Raw genomic sequence first — 20,179 nt, 5'->3', positions numbered from 1 at the left:
GGAGTACTGTGTCCAGTTCTGGGCTCCCCGGTTCAAGAGGGACAGGGAACTGCTGGAGAGGGTGCAGCAAAGGGCTACCAAGATTAGGGGACTGGAACACCTCTCTTATGAAGAAAGGCCGAGGGACTTAGAATCATAGAATTGTTAGGGTTGGAAGGGACCTTAAAGATCATCTAGTTCCAACCCCCCTGCCATGGGCAGGGACACCTCCTACTAGATCAGGTTGCTCAGAGACCCATCCAGTCTGGCCTCAAAAACTTCCAGGGATGGGGCTTCCACCACCTCTCTGGGCAACCTGTTCCAGTGTCTCACCACCCTCATGGTGAAGAACTTCTTCCTAACATCCAATCTGAATCGACCCATCTCTAGGTTTAATCCATTCCCTCTGGTCCTACCATTACCCGACATCCTAAAAAGCTGGTCCTTTCAGTCTGGAAAAAAGAAGTCTGAGGGGGAATCTTATCAACACTTACAAATACTTAAAGGGTGGGTGTCAGGAGGATGGGGCCAGGCTCTTTTCAGTGGTGCCCAGCAGCAGGACAAGAGGTAATGGGCACAAACTTGAGCATAGGAAGTTCCACCTAAACATGAGGAGGAACTTCTTTCCTTTGAGGGTGGCAGAGCCCTGGCACAGGCTGCCCAGAGAGGTGGCGGAGTCTCCATCTCTGGAGACACTCAAAACCCGCCTGGACACGTTCCTGTGCAACCTGCTGTGGGTGACCCTGCTCTGGCAGGGGGTTTGGACTAGATGATCTCCAGAGGTCCCTTCCAACCCCTACCATTCTGTGAAGTATGTATGTATTACATAGGTTGTAGGCCTAAACTCACAAAATAGTAAATTGCCAATAAATGATGAAGGGGTAGTTGAGGTTGGTAATAAACATTATTGAAATAAATTAAAAGATTAGAATCCTGGTTTTATGCTTTCAGACAAGCAGGGCCCTGCAGAGGTGCTTGGGGGGGCAAGATGTAGCGTGTATAGCAGCAGCTGATGTACCAGACCCCGGCTGCCCTCTTTTCTTCTGGGCTTTCAAGTTTGCCTTTGCTTTCGCTAACATCAGATGAACGTATCAAAGAATATTTTATCCTGTTACCCCAGGAGAAGGGCGAATAAATCATCTTTCCCTCACAGTAGCAGGTTTTACAGCCCTGTCCAAGGCACATCTTGGGGGGGCGGAAAAAGGGTTTCAGCCCTCTGTGGTTCAGTGGGGAAGAAAAGACTACTGGGGTTCCAAAGGTGATGGGCTCCACATTTCAGGTCTTTCTTTTTTTGGACAGAGGCTATGGGCCACCTGAGCCCTTACTGCCTGTAAACACGGGCTGCACAGGACAGCGGAGAGACCTTTGACTCCCGTCATCAGTCTGAGACGAACTAGTTCGTCTCGTCAAAGGACAAGACATAGCAGATCTGAAATTACAAAGTAAGTAATTCAATTCACCTTCAAGGTTGTGGAGTCCTGGCAGCCCACCAGCCCTCATCAGAATCTGAACACAATCTGCATATTTGGGGGTATTCGCAAAGAGAAAATTGCACTCCGTTTAATTTAACTGAGAAGAGAGCACACTCAGGGAGACAAACTAAATTTTATCAGAGCGTTTTCAGGCATATTGCATTTTAGAAAAGTAGCCTCATCCTCTGTTGTCGTCTTGGGAAACGAGGGGTGCCGGAAACCCCTCTGGTGTGTTTTGCACAAATACTGGCTATTCATTTCCTTTAGTCATTTCCTGGTTTCTGCCTTCCCCGGCCCCCAGCCAAGCCTGCCAACAACCACCACGCAGGCCCCCCTCCCCACGGCAGCAGGGGGATGGAGCAGGTGGTTGTTCTGCGAAAACAGGGCACGGAAGAAATAAAACTTTCTATAACGGGGTATGTTTTAAGCTACGGATTTCACCATTTCTAACCTTAGTTGTGAGCTCTCGGCTGTGAAACGCTGAGTTTTGATGAACTAAACACGTTACTGTGCTCTGTGTTTGTGGAAAGCAAACAGACTTCTGACATTTGCTTAGGATTTTGAAAAAGTGAAAACTAAAGCAAGGTAAGAAGAGTTTTAGACAGCAGAGCTAGGCAAAAATGCCTTTTTCTTCCACCCAGATTAGAGGAGAAAACAGACCCACAGAACAGACTTTTTAAAAGTTCAATCCAGAAATGTAATTACTGCAACGTTTCCTCTGTAGAAGGAACACTGCAAATAGTGAACGCTGCAAAAAAAGAACAACTACACTGTGAAAGACTGAAAACACTTCAATGCACATTCTGCTCAGAGCTACAACATGAGTAAAATTTTAGGGAACTTATTTCAACAATCCTTAAAATTGAACAGAGCAGGAAGGCGAAGTTTTGTGAAGTTTTGATTTAGAAACAGCATATTCCTAGGATTTGTAGACTTACTTTAAAAAGTCCAGATAACATGTAGAATCTGATTAACAAAAAACCACTCTGAACAACTAAACAACAATGAAAAAAAGCATTCCAGGCCCTGGGCTGGTTTCTAAGTATACCATAAGCCCACCATGGTTAGACATATGCAGAAGACTTGGAGTAAAAACCAAAACAAAATCTTCTGAAAGCTTGAAAGTTCTTTTCAAAGTGCCAGGGTGATTACAGAATTTAAAAGCACTCTGATCTTTTTAATCGCAAAGATCAGTTTTAGTAGTCCCCCCCCCTTTTTTTAATGGGAGGACTTCCTGGAGTACTCCTACTCTAGTTAAGATGGCAGAGGGAATTTGGCTAAAAATGAGCTGCATTCAGATTAATTGTTAAACCCCAAACTTCACCGCAGGTCGGAGTTTTACTTGCCAGATCCACTCTGGAAGATTCAAAGAAAACAAACCCACCCCAGCCTGCCAGCGGAGGCGACAGGCTCGCTCTGTCACATTTAGCAGAAGTTCTCCGCTCCTCCTGCTGAAATAGGGACAAGAACCTCGGGAACCGTCATCCCACAGCAGAGCCCGGGTGCCAGCGCGCAGCCAGCCTAATGAGGGAAAAATGTAAGGAATGAAGTTGCAACATTTTTTTTTTTTTCTTTTTCAATCAAGACAAGACGCCTGTGAACCCTGGGCAAATACTTTTAAACGCCAAAAATCCTCCAGCTTCCCTGAACATCTGCTTTAACAGTACATACTTTTATAGACACACCTCTGCATCTTCATAGCGTAACTCTTCACTTCTAATACGGGGTTTTCATAGCTTAAAATTAGTTTTGCAACTAATTGTAACTCATCTTCCTCACTGAATTAATGGATAGGTTATTTTGTGTGTTTTACTCTTGCTTGAAACTGAAAAGTTAGTCTTTTTAAGCCTCATTTCCAGTATACAGAATACTGAGCTCGAGAGAGCACGCGGGGCAGTACCTGCACCTCCCCAGCTCGCCGTGCTTTAAACCAGCATTGCACTGAGCTGTGCTGCTCAGCGTACTTTTAAGTTCAGATCTTTCAATGTGGCTAAAATAAAGTGTATGAAACACTACATCACCTTTAAAGAGCCTCAAGATGAGCCGAAAGCAATACTTTAAAAATATTTTCTTTAAAGACTAAGCTGCAGTTAAACCTTCATAAGGCAGCATTCGCTATTGCGGAACATCAAGACCCATCAGTAGAAGAGCAGGTCTGTACTGCAGTTCCAGCAGTGTCCTGCTCCGGTAACGCGGAGTCACAGGGCTAATGGCACAATGGCAACCACCTCGCAGCCAAAAATAGATTTTTTTGTGAAGAAGTTACTTCCAGACCTATCCTTTTCACACTACGGTCAGTAGGCTCCAGGACAACAGGCAGGAAGAATTCCTGGTCTGTAGGCAGCAGCCAACACAGTTATCAATAACACGCGGTTCATTGCAGGAGAGTCGGGATCTCATTTTAGAGGTCCACATAAGGAGAGGATGGAAACCTTTAAACTTCAAGTCGCTGGTGTGATTTGTATTAGCACAGACAAGCAAACCACCATCCACCAGCACAGAGCAGCAGTATTTTTGTCCCAGACTGACAACTATACAAGTCTGAAGCATCAACATTATGTGCATCAAGGACACTTGTATCTGATGCTTGCTTTCAAGCATGGCAACCCCTGAAGCAACACTGAGAACTGCAGGGGCCAGGAAGACTGCATGGGGCAGCGGAGACAAAAAACAGAGGACAGCTCAGCGCTAACAAACATATGTCACCGACTCCCAACAGGAATGCCCCCACCCCACCGGCAAGAAGCAACGCTCTGCCGGCCATCCCTCGTTCCTGAGGACAGGACACACAAAGGGGATGCAAAGCTGTGTAAGGTATTTAGTATTTCCGGGGAGAAAAGAAGGAAAAAAAGCAATCATCTAGGGAGAACATTACGTCTTGGTGAGTAAGAGATGAAGTGAAGGATGGCAAGGTACCACGTTGTTTTTTTTTGTTTTAGAAACGGTCGCATACTGAAGGCTTCAAAATATAAATGGTTAAACTGCAAAACTGTGGCTTTTATTTCCAAACATACAATAAATAGGTCCACCACAACTAGCCTCTAACTTCATTTTACATGGAAGGATTTTAAAATTAGTTTGTGCATATTTAAAAATTAAACTTCCCTTTGCACATAGTTCCATACATAACTGAACTGCATTACATACCAGCTTATGGTCTTGGCACTGTGATGCAAGCAACCAACTAGAAACAGAGCTTTGTAGCAAGCACCTGAACGAAAATTGCATTTTGAACTGTTGATAAAACATCTACCAACAATTTGATCTATTTCTGAAGTATACAAAAAGCTTTAGCATGTAAATGCCAAAAAGCAAGTTGTCTTCTCTTATGTTTCTGTAGGGGCTGCAAGGTAAGGAAGTGGATTTATTAAGTGTTCACTATTTGCTACATGATACAATTTTCATACCAAAATATCTTTACTGCATAGTAACATTCCATATTATCAAATGCAAAAAGAAATTAGATGCAGTCTTTTTATTTTATTCCTCATCACTGAATTTCAAGACGTTTTTAACCACAACTCTGCTTCATCACAGTGCAGAAGGCCCTTAATAGTTGAAGGATTTATTCAGTCATATCTCTAATACAAAAGTAGAGGCTGAGGAAAAGCCAGAGTAGTCTATACACAATGCACAATCTGTGTACATTCTGAAGCTGTACCTCTTCAAGAACTATTTATACACTCTTCAAACAAATCCCTTTATCCAGCAATTCAAAATACTTTAGATCAGAAGTTTTATATTAGAATCAAATACATTATATGCATATAAATACATTTATACCCTTCGGTTGCTAAACAACCCAGATGGCTGTGAGGATGTGACCTGAACGGGTTCTCCATGGGTTTGGGATACCAAATTGTATCGGCAGCTAACTGTTAACCACAACAGTCACAGTAAAAACTGGAGATCTTTGCACAAGGTAGGTGTGCCATAGCATTGCTTAAGACTAGAAATAGTAGATGACACCCTGGACCCTTCAATAGGGCCAGAATTTCAATTTCTGTGAGATGCAATGCACACGCAATTTTTTTTTCCTCTGACGATGTCCCATTCACGAAAAGTCTCAGCAGAACAACAACAACAAAAAATAAACCTCCCAGAAAACAACAAACCAAAGCAAAGCTTTTACAACTGCAAATTTTCTTACAAGACAGGTGCTGCAGCTTTCAAGAACAAAGTAAAAGTTTTATAATTAAAAAATTAAAAAAAAAAAAGCCACCAACCAAAAACTAATGTGCAAGTGTGTAGTTCAGAAGACGACAGCAAGCATCAATACAGACCTCAGTTCAAGCTGAAACACCGTATCCCAACTGTCTTACGGAAAAATAATTCTCACGGCAAATCTCATCTTCCGTTAATGAGTGCACTTATATATACTTATATACACCCCCGCCGTACACACGCACTCCTCCTTCCCCAGTACAACCTGCAGCAGCAGCCACCGCCACCATCACGATGCTTCCAAAGCCCACGCAGATCCAGCCCCGGAGCCCTCAGACCCCTGAGCTCCCACCCAGCTGCAGGATGGTACTTGATCATCAGCACTGACTCACCGCACACCAGTGAGTGTTCCAGGAGTATTCAAAGCAGTAAGCACTGGTGTCGTAAGAAGTGTTCTCAACTTTGTCTCTTAAAGGATACAGAAATGTTGATGCTCTTGAGTATCCTCCAAAGGTGCTAAAAGTTTTTTAAGTTTGAAGCGTTTCTTTCCACAATGCCAGGTATACAAATGTGTATCTTTTTAAATAATATTGCACATAAAAATCATCTTAAACTTTGTAGTGAAAGCAGGGTTGAAGGACAGTGTTTTCCAAAACAGATTAAAAAGCTACCTGTACATAGTAAGTTTTAATTTAAAGAACGCCAAGATTATTCAAAATCTAAGCACGTAATACTGACAGAAAAATGTTAAATTGCACAATCTACATATAAATTACATTTGTAAATACTTAAAAGTTTTTAAACATTGAATACCCTTGATTTCACAAATCAGCTAGGTCACTGTCAAAGGATCAGCTTAATGAGTTAGACGTTACTTTCCCCCAGAAAAAAATAGAAACAAAAAGACCTGCAGTCTTAGACGAAGCACTGGAAAGAGTTAAAGCATTTCAGCTCAGAGGTAGTGCTAAACACATCCAACTAGAAGTCCATTATATTTGAACTATGATGAAATAACGTAGTAAAATGTAGAAAGACTATAAAATTTACAAAAATAAATAGTTCTGAATGCTTTAGAAAATGCAAGAGACTTTGTTGACAAGCGTCTTGATCTGCTCTTCTGACCAAAAGCAAGCAAAGCGTGTCTCATTTTTAAAATATACCCATCTCTAGTAATGCGTCTGCAATCCATGCAATCCAACTACGCAACTTGACGTATGCCAACTTGGCATAGACTCTTGATATTAAAAATAAAGTGGAGGCTTTGTAAAAGATCATCTCATATGAAATTTGTTTTGCATGTAAATTTTTCTGACAAATTAAAAATTGCACATAAAAAAGTTTATTGAAAGAGGCATGAGGGGTGAGATAAGGGTATGTGCCTATTGTTCCACATACACCCTGGAAGGAAAAAGATGATTGCACAGTTCTGATAAATAAATATTTCTTTTTTTAAAAAAAAATCTGCCACTTTTTTGGTTTATAAGTTTTGGAATTATTTAGAAAATCCCACTATGGACAGATTATTTTTAGTTTGTGTTTTGAAGAATTCTTTACAACTTTTCCAGTGGCTTTTATCCTGAAACCAAATGAAAGTGGCAGTAAAAAGTATCTTTGGGTAAAACGAGTATCAGGATCCAACGAGAATTTCCATGATGTGGTCCAACTCACTCAGATCTGTTCTACATATCTGAATGTTGCTTGCTGAAGAAGAATTACAAGATGGAAAGGTTTTCAATGGTTCTTCGTTAACAAGAGATGGTGATCTAGGCGGCATTAGTGGAGGGCAGCAAAAGTCTGAATCATACATTGAAGTGTCAATATCTTCAAAAATGTCATCTATTGCCAAATCCTTCAAGTAACTAGTTGAATTTGAAATCTCAAAGGAACCAAACACACATTCAGCTCCCTTCAAATCCTGTCTATCATCTTCTAGTTTTAGACCAGTATTTTCTGGAAACTTTGGCTGGTCATCTCCAGTAGGAACCAGACAAGCAGGCGGGCTTATATCTTCTACAAAGTCTAAATCCTTCAGAATAGATGAAATGGCAGATGACATATCATCATCTGAAACTATCAGCAGGCTATTTTCAATTGGGTCTTCTACAGACCGCAAGTCGCAACAGTTAGACTCTTGCTGACTAATACCTGAAGGCAACTGAGGAGAAATCCCAGATGACTCCATCCCTGTGTAGCTGTGAGAACTAGGAGTAATGCCAGGGCAGACATTAATTGGCTGCTGATTACTCTCTTGTCTCATTTCCTCTTGAATTTGCCGTACTGTGTTGGCTATGAGGACAGAGCGGTGCAAGTTCGGTTCCACCAGCATTTTGTACGTCTGTAACTTGGTGAGGCACATATTAAGCACTAACTGCCTCTTAAGCGGATACGGCAGACTTCGACTGGAATCAAAGGCACTCGAGAGACCAGCCATGTTCTCCTCATAGTCACTCAGCTTGCGTTTTAGACCTCTCCCCAACATGAACCTGAAAGACAGAAATTATGAATTAACCTTGGGCAAGGTATCACTTCTCCTGCAAGATCTCAACAGACACTTTTGAGAAGTCTGTAGCATACAATGCATTGGGTAACTTAGACTCTAATGCCATAGAACACTGAAAGACAGAATAAAATCCTACTCACGATACTGCTTTCACTGATAAGATGCACTTTCCAGCTCTATTGTTTTACAACGATTCACCTTTTTTAAACCAAAAGCACAAAAAAATATAGTAACTATTTTTTTAAAAAAGCTATGAGTTTTGTTTTAAGGTTTACTTTCAACTCTGAGAATATAATTTAAAAAAAACTTTAACAGGCGAGCTTTTTAGCCTCTTACCCATTTAAATTATGTAACATAACAAAAATTCATTAAAAAGACATATCTGAATGCCCACATCAAATAAAATAGATGCTTATACTAAGGATTATAATAGCTATACAGAATATTTCAACATTATCATTTTAACTTTCATTACTAGGTACAGCAGGTAAGATTTTAAAGCTAGATTCAAGACTCTTTATCTCATTTAAGGTATTCTTCATGTCTTGCTCAGTGTCTCCGAGAGCTCTCTATAGAATATTTCTCTCCCTTGTCTTTGCTGACTGAAAGTTGTTTTGCAACAGCTGAACCACCCAGCTAGACCAACAACAGGGCCTCCCATGCAATCCTTATATCCATTCCATGGCTTAGTACTTTAGCTAAAAGGTGGGACCAAATTTGTCTGGGCCAGCGAGCTCACAGAATGATGATCGGTGCTCACGGCTGCTGGCTCACAACCTGTTACTGACTTAACACTAAGGACATTCCAGCAAGAAGCTATTAAGTGGTGTTTTAAAAGTGAACAATTTTGGTAAATAACTAAAAGAAATAGAATTTAGTCGCTTTCAGTCCGTTTTATTTGCTGTTGCATTGAATTATGCTAGGTCTAGAACACTGTGGTACAAAAAAACCCCATATGCATGCACACCTAAAATACATGTGATCCAAACAAATACATGCTTGGATACTTTGCAATTACCACTCAAAATACAAAGTGTTTTATTAGGGACAACAAGCACTATGCAATCACTTGTATAAACACAGAAAAGGAGTATACCATGCACAGGAAGCACTGGTAAAATCTTGATTACACACATCTTGATGTGTCCATGGAATACAGACACCTCACCCCCAAACAATTAAAAAAAAATTAAGCAGTCATAAATTAGACACCCAGTGGCAGATTAAGGGCAGATCCTTCATACACAGTGATCCAGACCCTGCATGCTGCAGAGGGCCTCCCAACTTCCTTTTCATGTGAGCACGGGATACTGCCAGCAACAGCTCAGCTGATTGCAGCAGCTGCCAGCTGCTGGCCTGTTGCTAGACTTTTGGGGACAAGGAGATGGCAGCATGATAAAGCCTCTTTTACTTTTGGGATTTCTCCAGATTTGCAGGAAGCACTGCAGGGCTCCATGGCTACATCCATCTGCCTAGACAAGGCTGTTGGAGAACTCAGCTCCTCTGGAGGAACAGAAAGTAAGTCAGCAGTGCATACTTCTCAGCAAGACACACAGGAAAACACAGACAGTTGGTAAAGGAGTTTAAGTTTACGATCATACCCACTTTTTCTTTTAGGGATATACCTGGATGAAATAAAATTTGTCATAAGAATGCATTTTTACATAACAGGTAGCAGTTTGGCCTATAGCTCAGTTTACTAACGTGTTCACTATTAAAAAAAAACCACAATAAAAAACCCCTTTAACTACTTGTAATTTTACCAGTGCTGCAATTGCAATTTTTAAACTTTGGAAGTCTGTTTTACTCCAAAGTTTTCTCCTAAACTGCCACAGCACCAGCGAATCTCTAAAAAACATAAGGTGTCTGGATGTTGGGTGCCTGTTTACCTAGTTGATCTTCCCACACTTAGCACGTATCACTCCCCCATTCCAGCACCCCATTTAGAGCAAACAGAACCAGACACTACTGAGCACTCCACTGCAAACAAAATCAGCAGAAGTCTGGATACAAAGTTCAGGCATCAAATATAATACGTATTTTTGAGGGCAGTGAGTGTGTGTATGTCAGGCATAAGTATAAATATACCATCTCCTAACAGATCATGAAGACAATTAGTGTCTGCAAATCATAGAAAACTCACAATCAAATTAACTGTCCATTTTAAGTAGGGTTTAAATGTTGTGTACTGCTTAAGGCATTACCCCATACTATTACTATAAAGAATAAAAGCATACATCAAAATGGCTATTTGTCTGCTAAGCACCATCCCTCCCATACACTGCACACCAGTTTGTTTTTCTTTCCCTCCGCTAACTAATTAAAGCAGACCAAAATTCACACTCACAGGGGAAGAAAATTAAGACCATACAGGGAACAGTAATTCTCATACTTTATACATTCAGAATGCTTAGTTTTGACATTTAATGCTTTTAAAATATATATTTACATTTGTTAGACACACAGGAAATATTAGACTTATCTATTTGTATTATATAAATAATATGAATTTCTAGCATATCAAAAATGGGGCAGTATTTAAATTCTTTAAGCAAGCTTAAAGAGAAACCAAACTATCATATGTAAGGATATAGGTACTACCACAGGAACAGCCTAAAATGAAATATTTAACTTTTAAATTCACACAGTAGTCTGACTAGACTAAATATTTCATGTTTGTATATGCACACACTCTCCTTTTGATTCCTCCAATTTCCTTCATAAAATTTGTCCCAGAGCATTCTAGAAATATGTAACAAAGCTTGGGCATGACAGCACTCTGAACTATAAAAATGAAGAGCAAGAAAGATTATTTGCTCCAACTTCAAATGTTTCCACTTAACAGACTCCCCGTTTTCTAGATGTCAAAGATATTTTTTTTGAAGTATACAAACACACTCCTATCTTAGGTTTTAGAAGTTCTGCCTGTTTAGTATGTTTTTTGCTTAATTGCAAGGATCCGTAAGACTTCAGAGGTTACACAAAAAATTTGGAAAAGACTAATGAAAACCCAAGTACCATTGGTACAGTGGATTTAAAAATGACTAGTGTCATGGTTGCTACAGGAGACATTAAATTTCAGTTCTTGTCAAACACACTCAGCTGCTGACCTACAAAAGATACAAAGCCCCTTTGTTACAGCTAATCTACATTTTATCAGGCCTTTTGCTTTACTTTCTAGCATAAGAATTTCTGACAGGGTCGTATCTCTCACAAACTACTTCTTAAGTAATTTGTCCTTTTGTAGCATTGCGTATTAACACATACATCCCAAACCCAAAATTCAGAAACCAGTCAAACACTCTCTTTTGATAACATTTCTTTGCAATGTAAGATATTGATCACATTGTTTAATCATGCAGTGCTCCCCACACTTAAGTTTTCGGTACTAAGGAAAACAAACAGAAGTCTACAAAAAATCCACGCTACCATGCCCAGACAATCCTGTGTTACTGAGTGACTGCTGCACAGTTGTCAGTTCAAAGAAGCACAGGTCAGGCGTACTAACACAAAGAACGTCAAGAAACAGCACTTTCCCTACTCCAGCCTAATTCCAGGAATCTACTCAGTTCTCAAAAAATTGGACCAAGTAACAGGATTTTGGAACATGCCAATCTGATAACTCTGCAATTTGTAAGTAAATAAACTGAACAAAAATTAAAGTTTATGCCAACTTCAAATGCGAGGCCTATGCATAGCTGTTCAATAATAAAAGAGGCAAGCTGCAAGTCATCCTTCTCTTGAACTTTATGAAAAAGTTGGTTGTTGAACTTTATGAAAAAGTTCAACAACCAACTTTTTTTGAGTTCAGATGCTCTATTTTAAAATCTTTTGTCACCAAACAAACAAGAACAATGTGGAACACCAGAACTCAATAATTTTTTTCTGGCATTTTCTCATCTTCTCTCATTATAGTAATGCAAACTGAGACACAGGCCATTTATGGCAGAATGCTTTTTTAATTAAAAGTATTTTGCAGATATAGAGAAAAGGAAACAAAGCGAACTCAATGTTTAGGAGTGCCAAACTCTTCATCCAGGGCACTGAACTACAAAGGAGTCTGTACGTAGAAATTCTGGCGCCGACAGCATGTTCCTCAGTTCCTTCCAGTTCCATGGAGGACATTTCATAGAAACTCCTCCCTTCTAAGATGGGAAGAAGCATCCATGCACTGTAATCCTACACCGTACCGGAGTCTGAAAAAAAACCAGAGCGAAGTGGCACGTCCCTGGCTGGCAAATCCATGCAGAATACCAAACAGGCCTGGTCAGAGCCTGCAGCTACTCAGAAGAAACATTCCAGGCTACCAAGAAAAATTCACACTGCGGTATGTTGTGGACAATACAGCACTCGTGCCACCATTTCAGAGGAAAAACACAGCTCCATCTGTCACAGGGTCTGATAGTGCAGTGCAGCTGCCACTGACACATGGTTAGGAAGTACAGCTGGAAACAGTCACAAAGAAGAATGCAGCACGTGAAAACCCTCAATTACTTCTATCTGGGCAAACTATGTCTTAATTTCCTCTTCCTCACCTTCCAAAAAAGGTTTTAAGAGCAAGTTAAACGATGTTTAGAACTCAGAAACATAGAGAGCTTTAATTTTCAGTAGGGAACAGAATCAAAAAACATGAGTATATAAAACACATCTGCCACAGTCAGTATTGTCTGAACAGAAACTTTTCATGCACAAAATGAGCACTATGGTCAACTGCACAAGAGTTATTCATTTATCATTAAAGAATATGTTTAAATAGCAAGATCATCAATAAAGTACTGGGGCTGCACTATGCAGGTTAAAATCAGCTCATTGATAGTGGTCCCTTCTGGCTTTTCTTTTTAGGATATTATTAAATTCAGACTTGCCTGATCCTTTTCTTACAGCCACAGTGTTGCATTTTTCAGCCTAAGACCGTCTCAAAGTGATAAATTATTTTTTCTTATAGGACAGAAATATCAGATTTGAATTGGTGTAAGCACCGCATGAGTGAAAGCTGCCCATCTAGCTTTCAGTAATGTAACTTAAGTATTACAATCAAAATTAGAGACTCCTTGCTATTGTAATTTGGGTAATTCCCTTTCAAAGTTTCCTTTGGCTCGTTAACTGTAGAAAGCATGTAGCAGCAAAACCAGAAGTCTCTTTGGATTGTAAACCTGCGTTAGTAACTGACTGAAGCTGACTGATAACCTGATTTTCAGCTCTCCCCTCTCTTCCATGGACATACGTTTCACAAGCACACATCTATCTGCAGGAAGCGCGAAGGAAGACAAACATCCCTATAGTTATTTCCCAGAATTACTCGATGTATGCTGCACACTATTTTTAATGATAACCTTTCCACCACCCAACATACATTTTAGCTTAGGCAACACAATTTCATTAATAGTTTTAATTAAGTAGTGGACTGGCTCTCGACCAGTATTCCATGTATGAGAAACTGCACAAGAAAAAGGTAAGGCTGAAGGTACAGTTAACAGACGCAGTATAAATCCTTTCCTCCCATCTGGACTTAACACTGATCACTTAAACATGACTTACGTAACACAGTAAGCTGTCAGACTACACAGAACAGTGTCTCTGATCTGGTGTCCTCAGCAAGTGTTGGAGACTCCATTAACATCACATCTCGGCTGTTAGCAAAAACTAAGAGGAAGTGAGGGAAGCAGGATTAAACACCTTAAAAAACACCAAAGTAAACAGTAATTTGGACCTGAAGACACTTTAATATACACAAAAAAGTACTTGAGTCCATTGCCTCCCCACCCCCCCCAGCCCTGCCCCAGTTTAGCCAAGATGAGTAACTGCTGGAGAAGGCACAAGTGGCTAAAAGTGTGCATACAGGGAGGAGTGCAGTCCTACCAGCTTACACCCATACCTAAACTCCTATGTAACAACTTCTTTACGGGAGTTGGGAATAACCAGAAGATCGCTGCGCAAAGAAGAGAGAATTAATGTCAACTTTTTAGTCATCAAATTCTGACCTTTTATACACCTAAGTCTGTTACTACTAAAGCAACTGGAACACAGAATCAAGATACGCTACTGTTCGGGCTTAAAGAAAAAAACCCATACCCTAAACCAGACACACACACCTCCAAACCAAACCACACGGGAAAAAACCCCACACCTATGGATGTACCTAACACCTTTTCCTGCATTTTGAAAATAAGAGTAGGCTGAACAGTACTCATTAAGTAGAGGAAAGGAATGAGAGGACGACTGAGTCTAGCACAGAATTAGCCTGAAATTCATAACCTTCCCACTGTCATATCACTATTTGTGGAAGCAGAGAATAAATATGTATCACACACTAATATTTTAGGAGCTGCAAGGATGTTTACAAAGCACCCAGGAGTAAATTTTACCTTGATTTAGAAGTTAGTTTGACCCCCCCCAACCTGTTTATTTTATGCCTAACGGGATCTGGAAAAGTCCTGTACTTAAAGGACATCTTTCGAAGTTCCTTACTCCCATTTTATTTCATAAAGCACTACTAAGATCTTTGCTTTACAAACTACCACAGCTAAGTTTCAGAGCACAACATTTCACTCTAGAGAAGAAACTCCTCTGTTAGGATGCGTAGTACCTTCCACAAGCTGAAACAAGTGGATCTGGGCTGTTTACAACAGTAAATGAACCGTATTCTCAGCAGCTGATATCTGTCACTAGAGGCTAATACAGAAAGCTGCTGAGGGAGTACCAGTGTTAGGTAGAGAAAAACTTCCATCCTTAAAAGAAAACAAACTAAACCACTGTCACTCTTCTCCTTCCTCTAGCCCTCTACACTTGTGTATTTAGTTCCACATTTACAAATAAAGCTCAGAGGTGTAGCGTTTAGCAGATTATTTGTCAGGAATTTGGGGTGGATTTTTTTTTTTTTTTTTAACAGAAGAAGGGCCCAGAATCATTTAAACTAAGGACCAATAGTAGTTAGCAAAAGCTAACACATGATCAAGAGTTACTAAATCTAGAAACTCCCATAGTAAAACTAAACAGTAATTAAACGAGAACATAAAGGAATCCAAAAAACCACTGGGTTTCCACCAAAGTATCTCACTGAAGAGACAAACGATCATTAGAACTGCAAATATGATGACATACCTCTTCACAGCTTGTTCTAATCAACTGAACAGCTCAATCTGTTTTCCTCACAGTATATATTTACTTCAAATACAGAGATACTGGATCTATTCAACTACATAACACTGACATCTATTTTAGAGTTACAGTGATCTAAATAAAGATCTATTAATAATAAAAGTTATAGCTTCTTAACTATATCAAATTGTCATGTCCATACTTTAACAGAAAAACCATTAACAGTAAAAGCAACCAAGAAAAAAAAAAGCTCTCTTTTCTTGATAGAGGACCATGCATTTACTCTAGCTCTCTGTACAGGATATTTAGGTAAATGATTTTCAATAACCAAATCATGAGTTAGTTTAAATTTTCTTTAACGCACTAGCACACAACTTTTCATCGCTATCCAAATCGCCTTCTCCTCACAAGACAAGACTGTAACATTCTTTTTCAGCCACTTAACAGCGGACCTCACTATAAGAGTGAGGCCTTAGTTAACAAATTTCCAAGAAATGTGATCTTATGGCAATATTAAATTCTTTGTTACATTATAGTACTCCCTTGCTATAAGGGGAAAAAAAAAAAAAAAAAAAGAGTAATGCAAATTCAGAATATTCAAACCAAAAAGCTTATACTATTCAATGAGCTTAAAGGACTCAGTATTATATACCCTGTTTCTAAAAATTATTTTTCAGTTTACCATTCTAACCCAGAAAAACAACATCTACATCTATCAGAACATGCGCTATGCAAGTAAGACATGTTGATTTCATAAAAACATACAAGTAGTTACCCTCAGAAAACAGAAAGGAGTCCAGGCAGGAAGATTCCAGATTTTGCATAAAGTGTGGTCATCCAAGAGTCTTGAACTATTCAAGAGGCCAAGCCATCCACCGACGTAGGATGATGTGACTTAAGGGGAATAACAAAACAAAACAGAGTATTTCATTACTATATGATTTTTTTTTTAAACCAGAAGTATTAAGCACACAATTCAATACAATTTTTTAAACGATCTGTGCTAAATCCTACTAAAATAGTTAAACTGAATAAGAAAAACTAAAGTTCATTAATACACTGAAATAAGAGAACCTAACAGTTTCACCAGGGAACACAGAAAACATGGAAGTAATCTTTCGTAAATGAATACTATAGAATAGAACACTGATCCTCTAAGTGTTAGGTTTTAGGATAAGAACTTGCATTGATACTTCTTCAGGTTACTGAACACCAATTTACAGTTGTAATCATCCCAGAACTCACGTATCAGGAGAGACAATACCATGAACTGTGAAGAATTACATTTCAGAATTATCCCCTAACATTTACAGGCTGTAAAGGGAGTTACATTTTTATTAAATTCCCTAACTTTCCTTGTTTTCAGCATAGACAAAACTGATATGAGGAGACAGCTGGCCAGATGTCCTATGATTGCATATCATATTCAGTGTGGCATCATTTTCATGAAAACCCTGATAAAGTAACATCTGCAGTTTTGCTAGAGACCACGTGCATTAAATCATGAGATTAGATCAAGGCACTGGAAACTCTGGGAAACGTGAAAAGGCTGAAGTGACAGTAAACTATGGACTAGGCTAGAAGATGCGGAGGGAATGCATGATCCATACTCTTGAGGTCTCAACTCCACCTGAAGAATCAAAGTTCTATAATTCCAAGCATTAAAGCCCTTATACAGGCTAACAGCCTAGTCTCTGGACTGTATTTAACTTGTTTGCGTGTGTACAATATACATACGTACACACACAGACACCTGCCCCCCAACTACAGCATACCAATTACTTCACAGATTTACCACAAGAGCAAGGATCAGTACTTATCCAGACAAATTCAGTCCCTCATGATCATGAGTTCATAGGTTATTTTACAAATCTTAAAATAATAGTGAAAGGCAGTCTTACATTTAGACAGATGGACAAGTAAACGAATACAGTTCACCTCAACATAGCAACTCATAGCCTGATGCTAGCAAAGGGCTCCTGCGTTTACAGAATCTTGGAACTGTAAAGATGCAGTAAAACAGCAATAAAATGCCTGTGACCTAAGAATGCCAAATCTAACCCACAGCAATAACCACATTAATATCTCCCTCCTCCTTCTAGAAGCTGACTTCTTTCCTATAATAAGGAGATCCATACTATTTGTAAATACAAAAAAAAAATAGACAAATGAAGATTCATAACCTATTTGCTTTGAAACAGCAGGACTTCAGAAGGTCACTATTGAAGTTTATTAAAGTGCACTTGTTAGGTCACAGGGGGAGGTGTACATTCATTGCGTTTTCTACACAATGAATATAAAAGAACAAATGTTTTAGGATGTTAAGTCTTTTCAGCATTAAAGAATGCTAAAAAAGCTAACAAGTGCACTAAAATGTTGAAAAGTTTTAGACTTCAGACCTTCGGTAAAAAAAAAAATATCTAAAAGCATTTGATAAAAAATTAATACTCTTAATTATATTTTAGAAGTCCAACCTTTTGCTAGAAGGAGCTGAAGTCCAAGGAGTTATCAAATTTAATCCCTTTATTATATACTTCAAAGGACTCCTATAAAATTAACTGTTGAGGTTATGATTTCTTCCCTATATAACTTCACACTGGGAGGAGTGTCACGAAGAAGTACAGAGGTAAGGTTACTAGATTTAGTTTTTACAATCTGTTAAAATAAAAAAATAGAAGACACACGGTAGCTGTAAATCACTACGAATTATATGTGCAGCAGATTATTTTTTTCTTTCATTTTCTTTCACTGTCTTCCCTCGCAGTTTCCTAGTACCTGTTTACAGGTCAGTTTAGAAAATTGAGATTACAGCAATAATTTAAATGTTAACGGTATTTTCCATATTGCAGTTAACTGCCTCAACTAAAGAATCTTAGCTGAATCAAAAACAAAACAGAAAATTACTGCCCAGGGCTCCTACCTATGTTTTTGGAAATGAACTGTTCCAACATAGTTTGAAAAATTCCAGGCCTATCTAGGGCAGAAATTATTAACTGCATCTATTAGTGAGATGAATTTACGATATGCGTAACAGAGACCAAGCTTATGCTCCTTATCCACCTACTTGTAGTTCAGATGAACGTTTATTGAGACAAACAAAACCTACTATTAGAAAAAAATAAAAATAAAAACGTAACGGCGGCACACATACACGAGACGCAGCTGCCGAGCGGCAGCGATCACGGGTGCCAAGAATGAAAAAGCTGGGATTCGGGGAGAGCCGCCTCCCTGCCACCCTCCCCGCGGCCGCTCCCGCCGGCACACAGGTCCCGGCAGAGCCCGAGGGATCCTGCCACCATTTGGCCTTTGTGGAAGGGGACTGGTCGGTGCTTCCTGCAGGCGGCCGCCCGCCCGCCCGCTCCCCCCCCCTCCCCTCCCCCCCCCGCAGCAGTAACCAGAGACAACCTTGGGCTTCCCGAGCTGCGAAAAGTTACACTCCTCCCCCTTCCTCCTCCCCAGCTTACCAGAGACCCCGGCCGAGCTAATTATAACTGCGCTAACAACTTCCACCGCAGTCCCCGCTCCCGGCGCCCTGATTGCCGGCCTTCCCAGCACCGGCCGCGCTTCCCCCCCCCCGCCCCGGCGCCCAGCCGTAACTCCTCCCGGCCCGGCGTGCCCACACTCCCCGCTCCCGCCATCCCTCCCCACCTGTCTCCGCCGCCCCGGCCCCGCCGAGCCCCCGCCCTCCGGGTCCGTCCCTCCCGCCCGGGCAGAACCCCCTGCGCCCTCAGGGGGGGCTCCGGCTGCTGCCGCCTCGGCCGCCCGCCCTGCCCAACCCTCCCTCCGCGGCCGCCACTGCCCTCCCCCGGCGCCGGGCCGTCTCCCTGAACCCTCAGGCTCGCCAGCACCACGTCCGCCAAGGGTGGGGGTTGCCCTCCCGCCCCCTGCCCCCCTCACGGCACCTCCTTTAGGAGCCGCCGCCCGACCCTGCCCGGCGCCTCACCTGTGAGCGGAGGAACCCCCCCGTTCCTTCGCAGCCCGCTGTGCCCTCCCTAGCCAGCCGGCCAGGCTCCCTTCAGCGGGGCTGGGACTCCGACCGGGAGGAGGAGGAGGCGGAGGCGAGCACCACCCCCGCCGGGCCCCGGCAGCCTCCGCTCCGCCCTTCCCTCCGCCCGCGGCACCCACAGCGGCGGACGGGGACGGGGTGGGGGGGAGCTGCGTGCACAGCGCCCGCCAGCTGGCCGCCTTCCCATTGGCCAACGACCCTTTCAACCTGCCCAGCAACCATTTTCCCACTGGCCGGCGAGGCGGAGGGGTAGGCGGTTGGGCTCCGACTTTCCCCGCGGCACCGTCCAATGAGAAAGCCGTGAGGGCTGAAGTGGGCGGGGCCACCCCGACGGTTTGGCCCAATCGGAAGACGGGCGCCGCCGAGTCCCCAGTCTCCCAGCGCGGCGCTTCGGGAGGCGGCGGCGGCGGAAAGCGGGGGCGGAGCGGGTGGGCAGCACGGGGCGGCCGCACGCGCTGCCGCCGGGGGGGGCAGGGCAGGGCAGGCCCGGCCCGCGGTGGCCGTTGCGGCCTCTGCGGGCGGGCAGGGGGCCTGTGAAACCACCGGCGGAGGGGGGACACACAGCGGCCGGCCCCGAGCCAAGCGCTGCACCCCCACCCCTTTTTTGGGGGGGTTTAAAGTCGCAGTCTTTGACCGAATTTAACGGATTTTAAGTACGAGGGTTTCGCGGGGGTCTCCGTGCAGCAGCGTTCCTGCAACTCCGGCCTGCAGGGCCGTTGGGAAACACGGCGCTCACGTCTCTCAGCCGGCGGTAAAGCTACATCAAACATTGCACAACTCTTCCATAAATGTTCACTGGATTTTTTTAATTTTTTTTTTTTTTTTTACTTTAAAGATGAGGTGGTTTTCGCCACGCTCAAACCTCTTATATTTGCTTTCCACAGGCATTTGCGTAATGCAGTTATATTGGCACAAGCGTTTGTGCAAACCAGGTTTCAAAATCTGAGAGTCAAGTGTTTG

The 20,179-nt window shown here is 41.8% G+C and overlaps 1 protein-coding gene across 11 annotated transcripts; it reads right to left on the bottom strand.

Annotated features, from left to right (window-relative positions):
• Positions 1 to 4,422: 4,422 nt before the first annotated feature.
• LOC141742178 (SERTA domain-containing protein 2-like) lies at positions 4,423 to 19,399 on the bottom strand. 11 transcript variants are annotated; one of them, XR_012586618.1, is made up of 4 exons: positions 19,157 to 19,399; positions 13,991 to 16,107; positions 13,654 to 13,758; positions 4,423 to 12,560 (listed from the first exon to the last, which is right to left on the bottom strand). XR_012586618.1 is itself a non-coding variant. In XM_074583798.1 (4 exons), exon 4 carries the CDS (start codon positions 8,092 to 8,094, stop codon positions 7,243 to 7,245), a length of 852 nt encoding a protein of 283 aa, XP_074439899.1. In that variant the 5' UTR covers positions 8,095 to 12,311; positions 13,654 to 13,758; positions 13,991 to 16,107; positions 19,157 to 19,399; the 3' UTR covers positions 4,423 to 7,242. The 11 variants fall into 11 exon arrangements, 10 of the variants coding, with proteins under 10 accessions (XP_074439899.1, XP_074439902.1, XP_074439900.1 ...); XM_074583798.1 differs by having other exon boundaries at positions 4,423 to 12,311; XM_074583801.1 differs by having other exon boundaries at positions 4,423 to 8,098.
• Between the last annotated feature and the right edge of the window lie 780 nt (positions 19,400 to 20,179).

This window comes from Larus michahellis, chromosome 4 (genome assembly GCF_964199755.1).
Source record: "Larus michahellis chromosome 4, bLarMic1.1, whole genome shotgun sequence".
Taxonomy (NCBI): domain Eukaryota; kingdom Metazoa; phylum Chordata; class Aves; order Charadriiformes; family Laridae; genus Larus; species Larus michahellis.
This window is presented reverse-complemented; position numbering and strand designations above follow the sequence as displayed.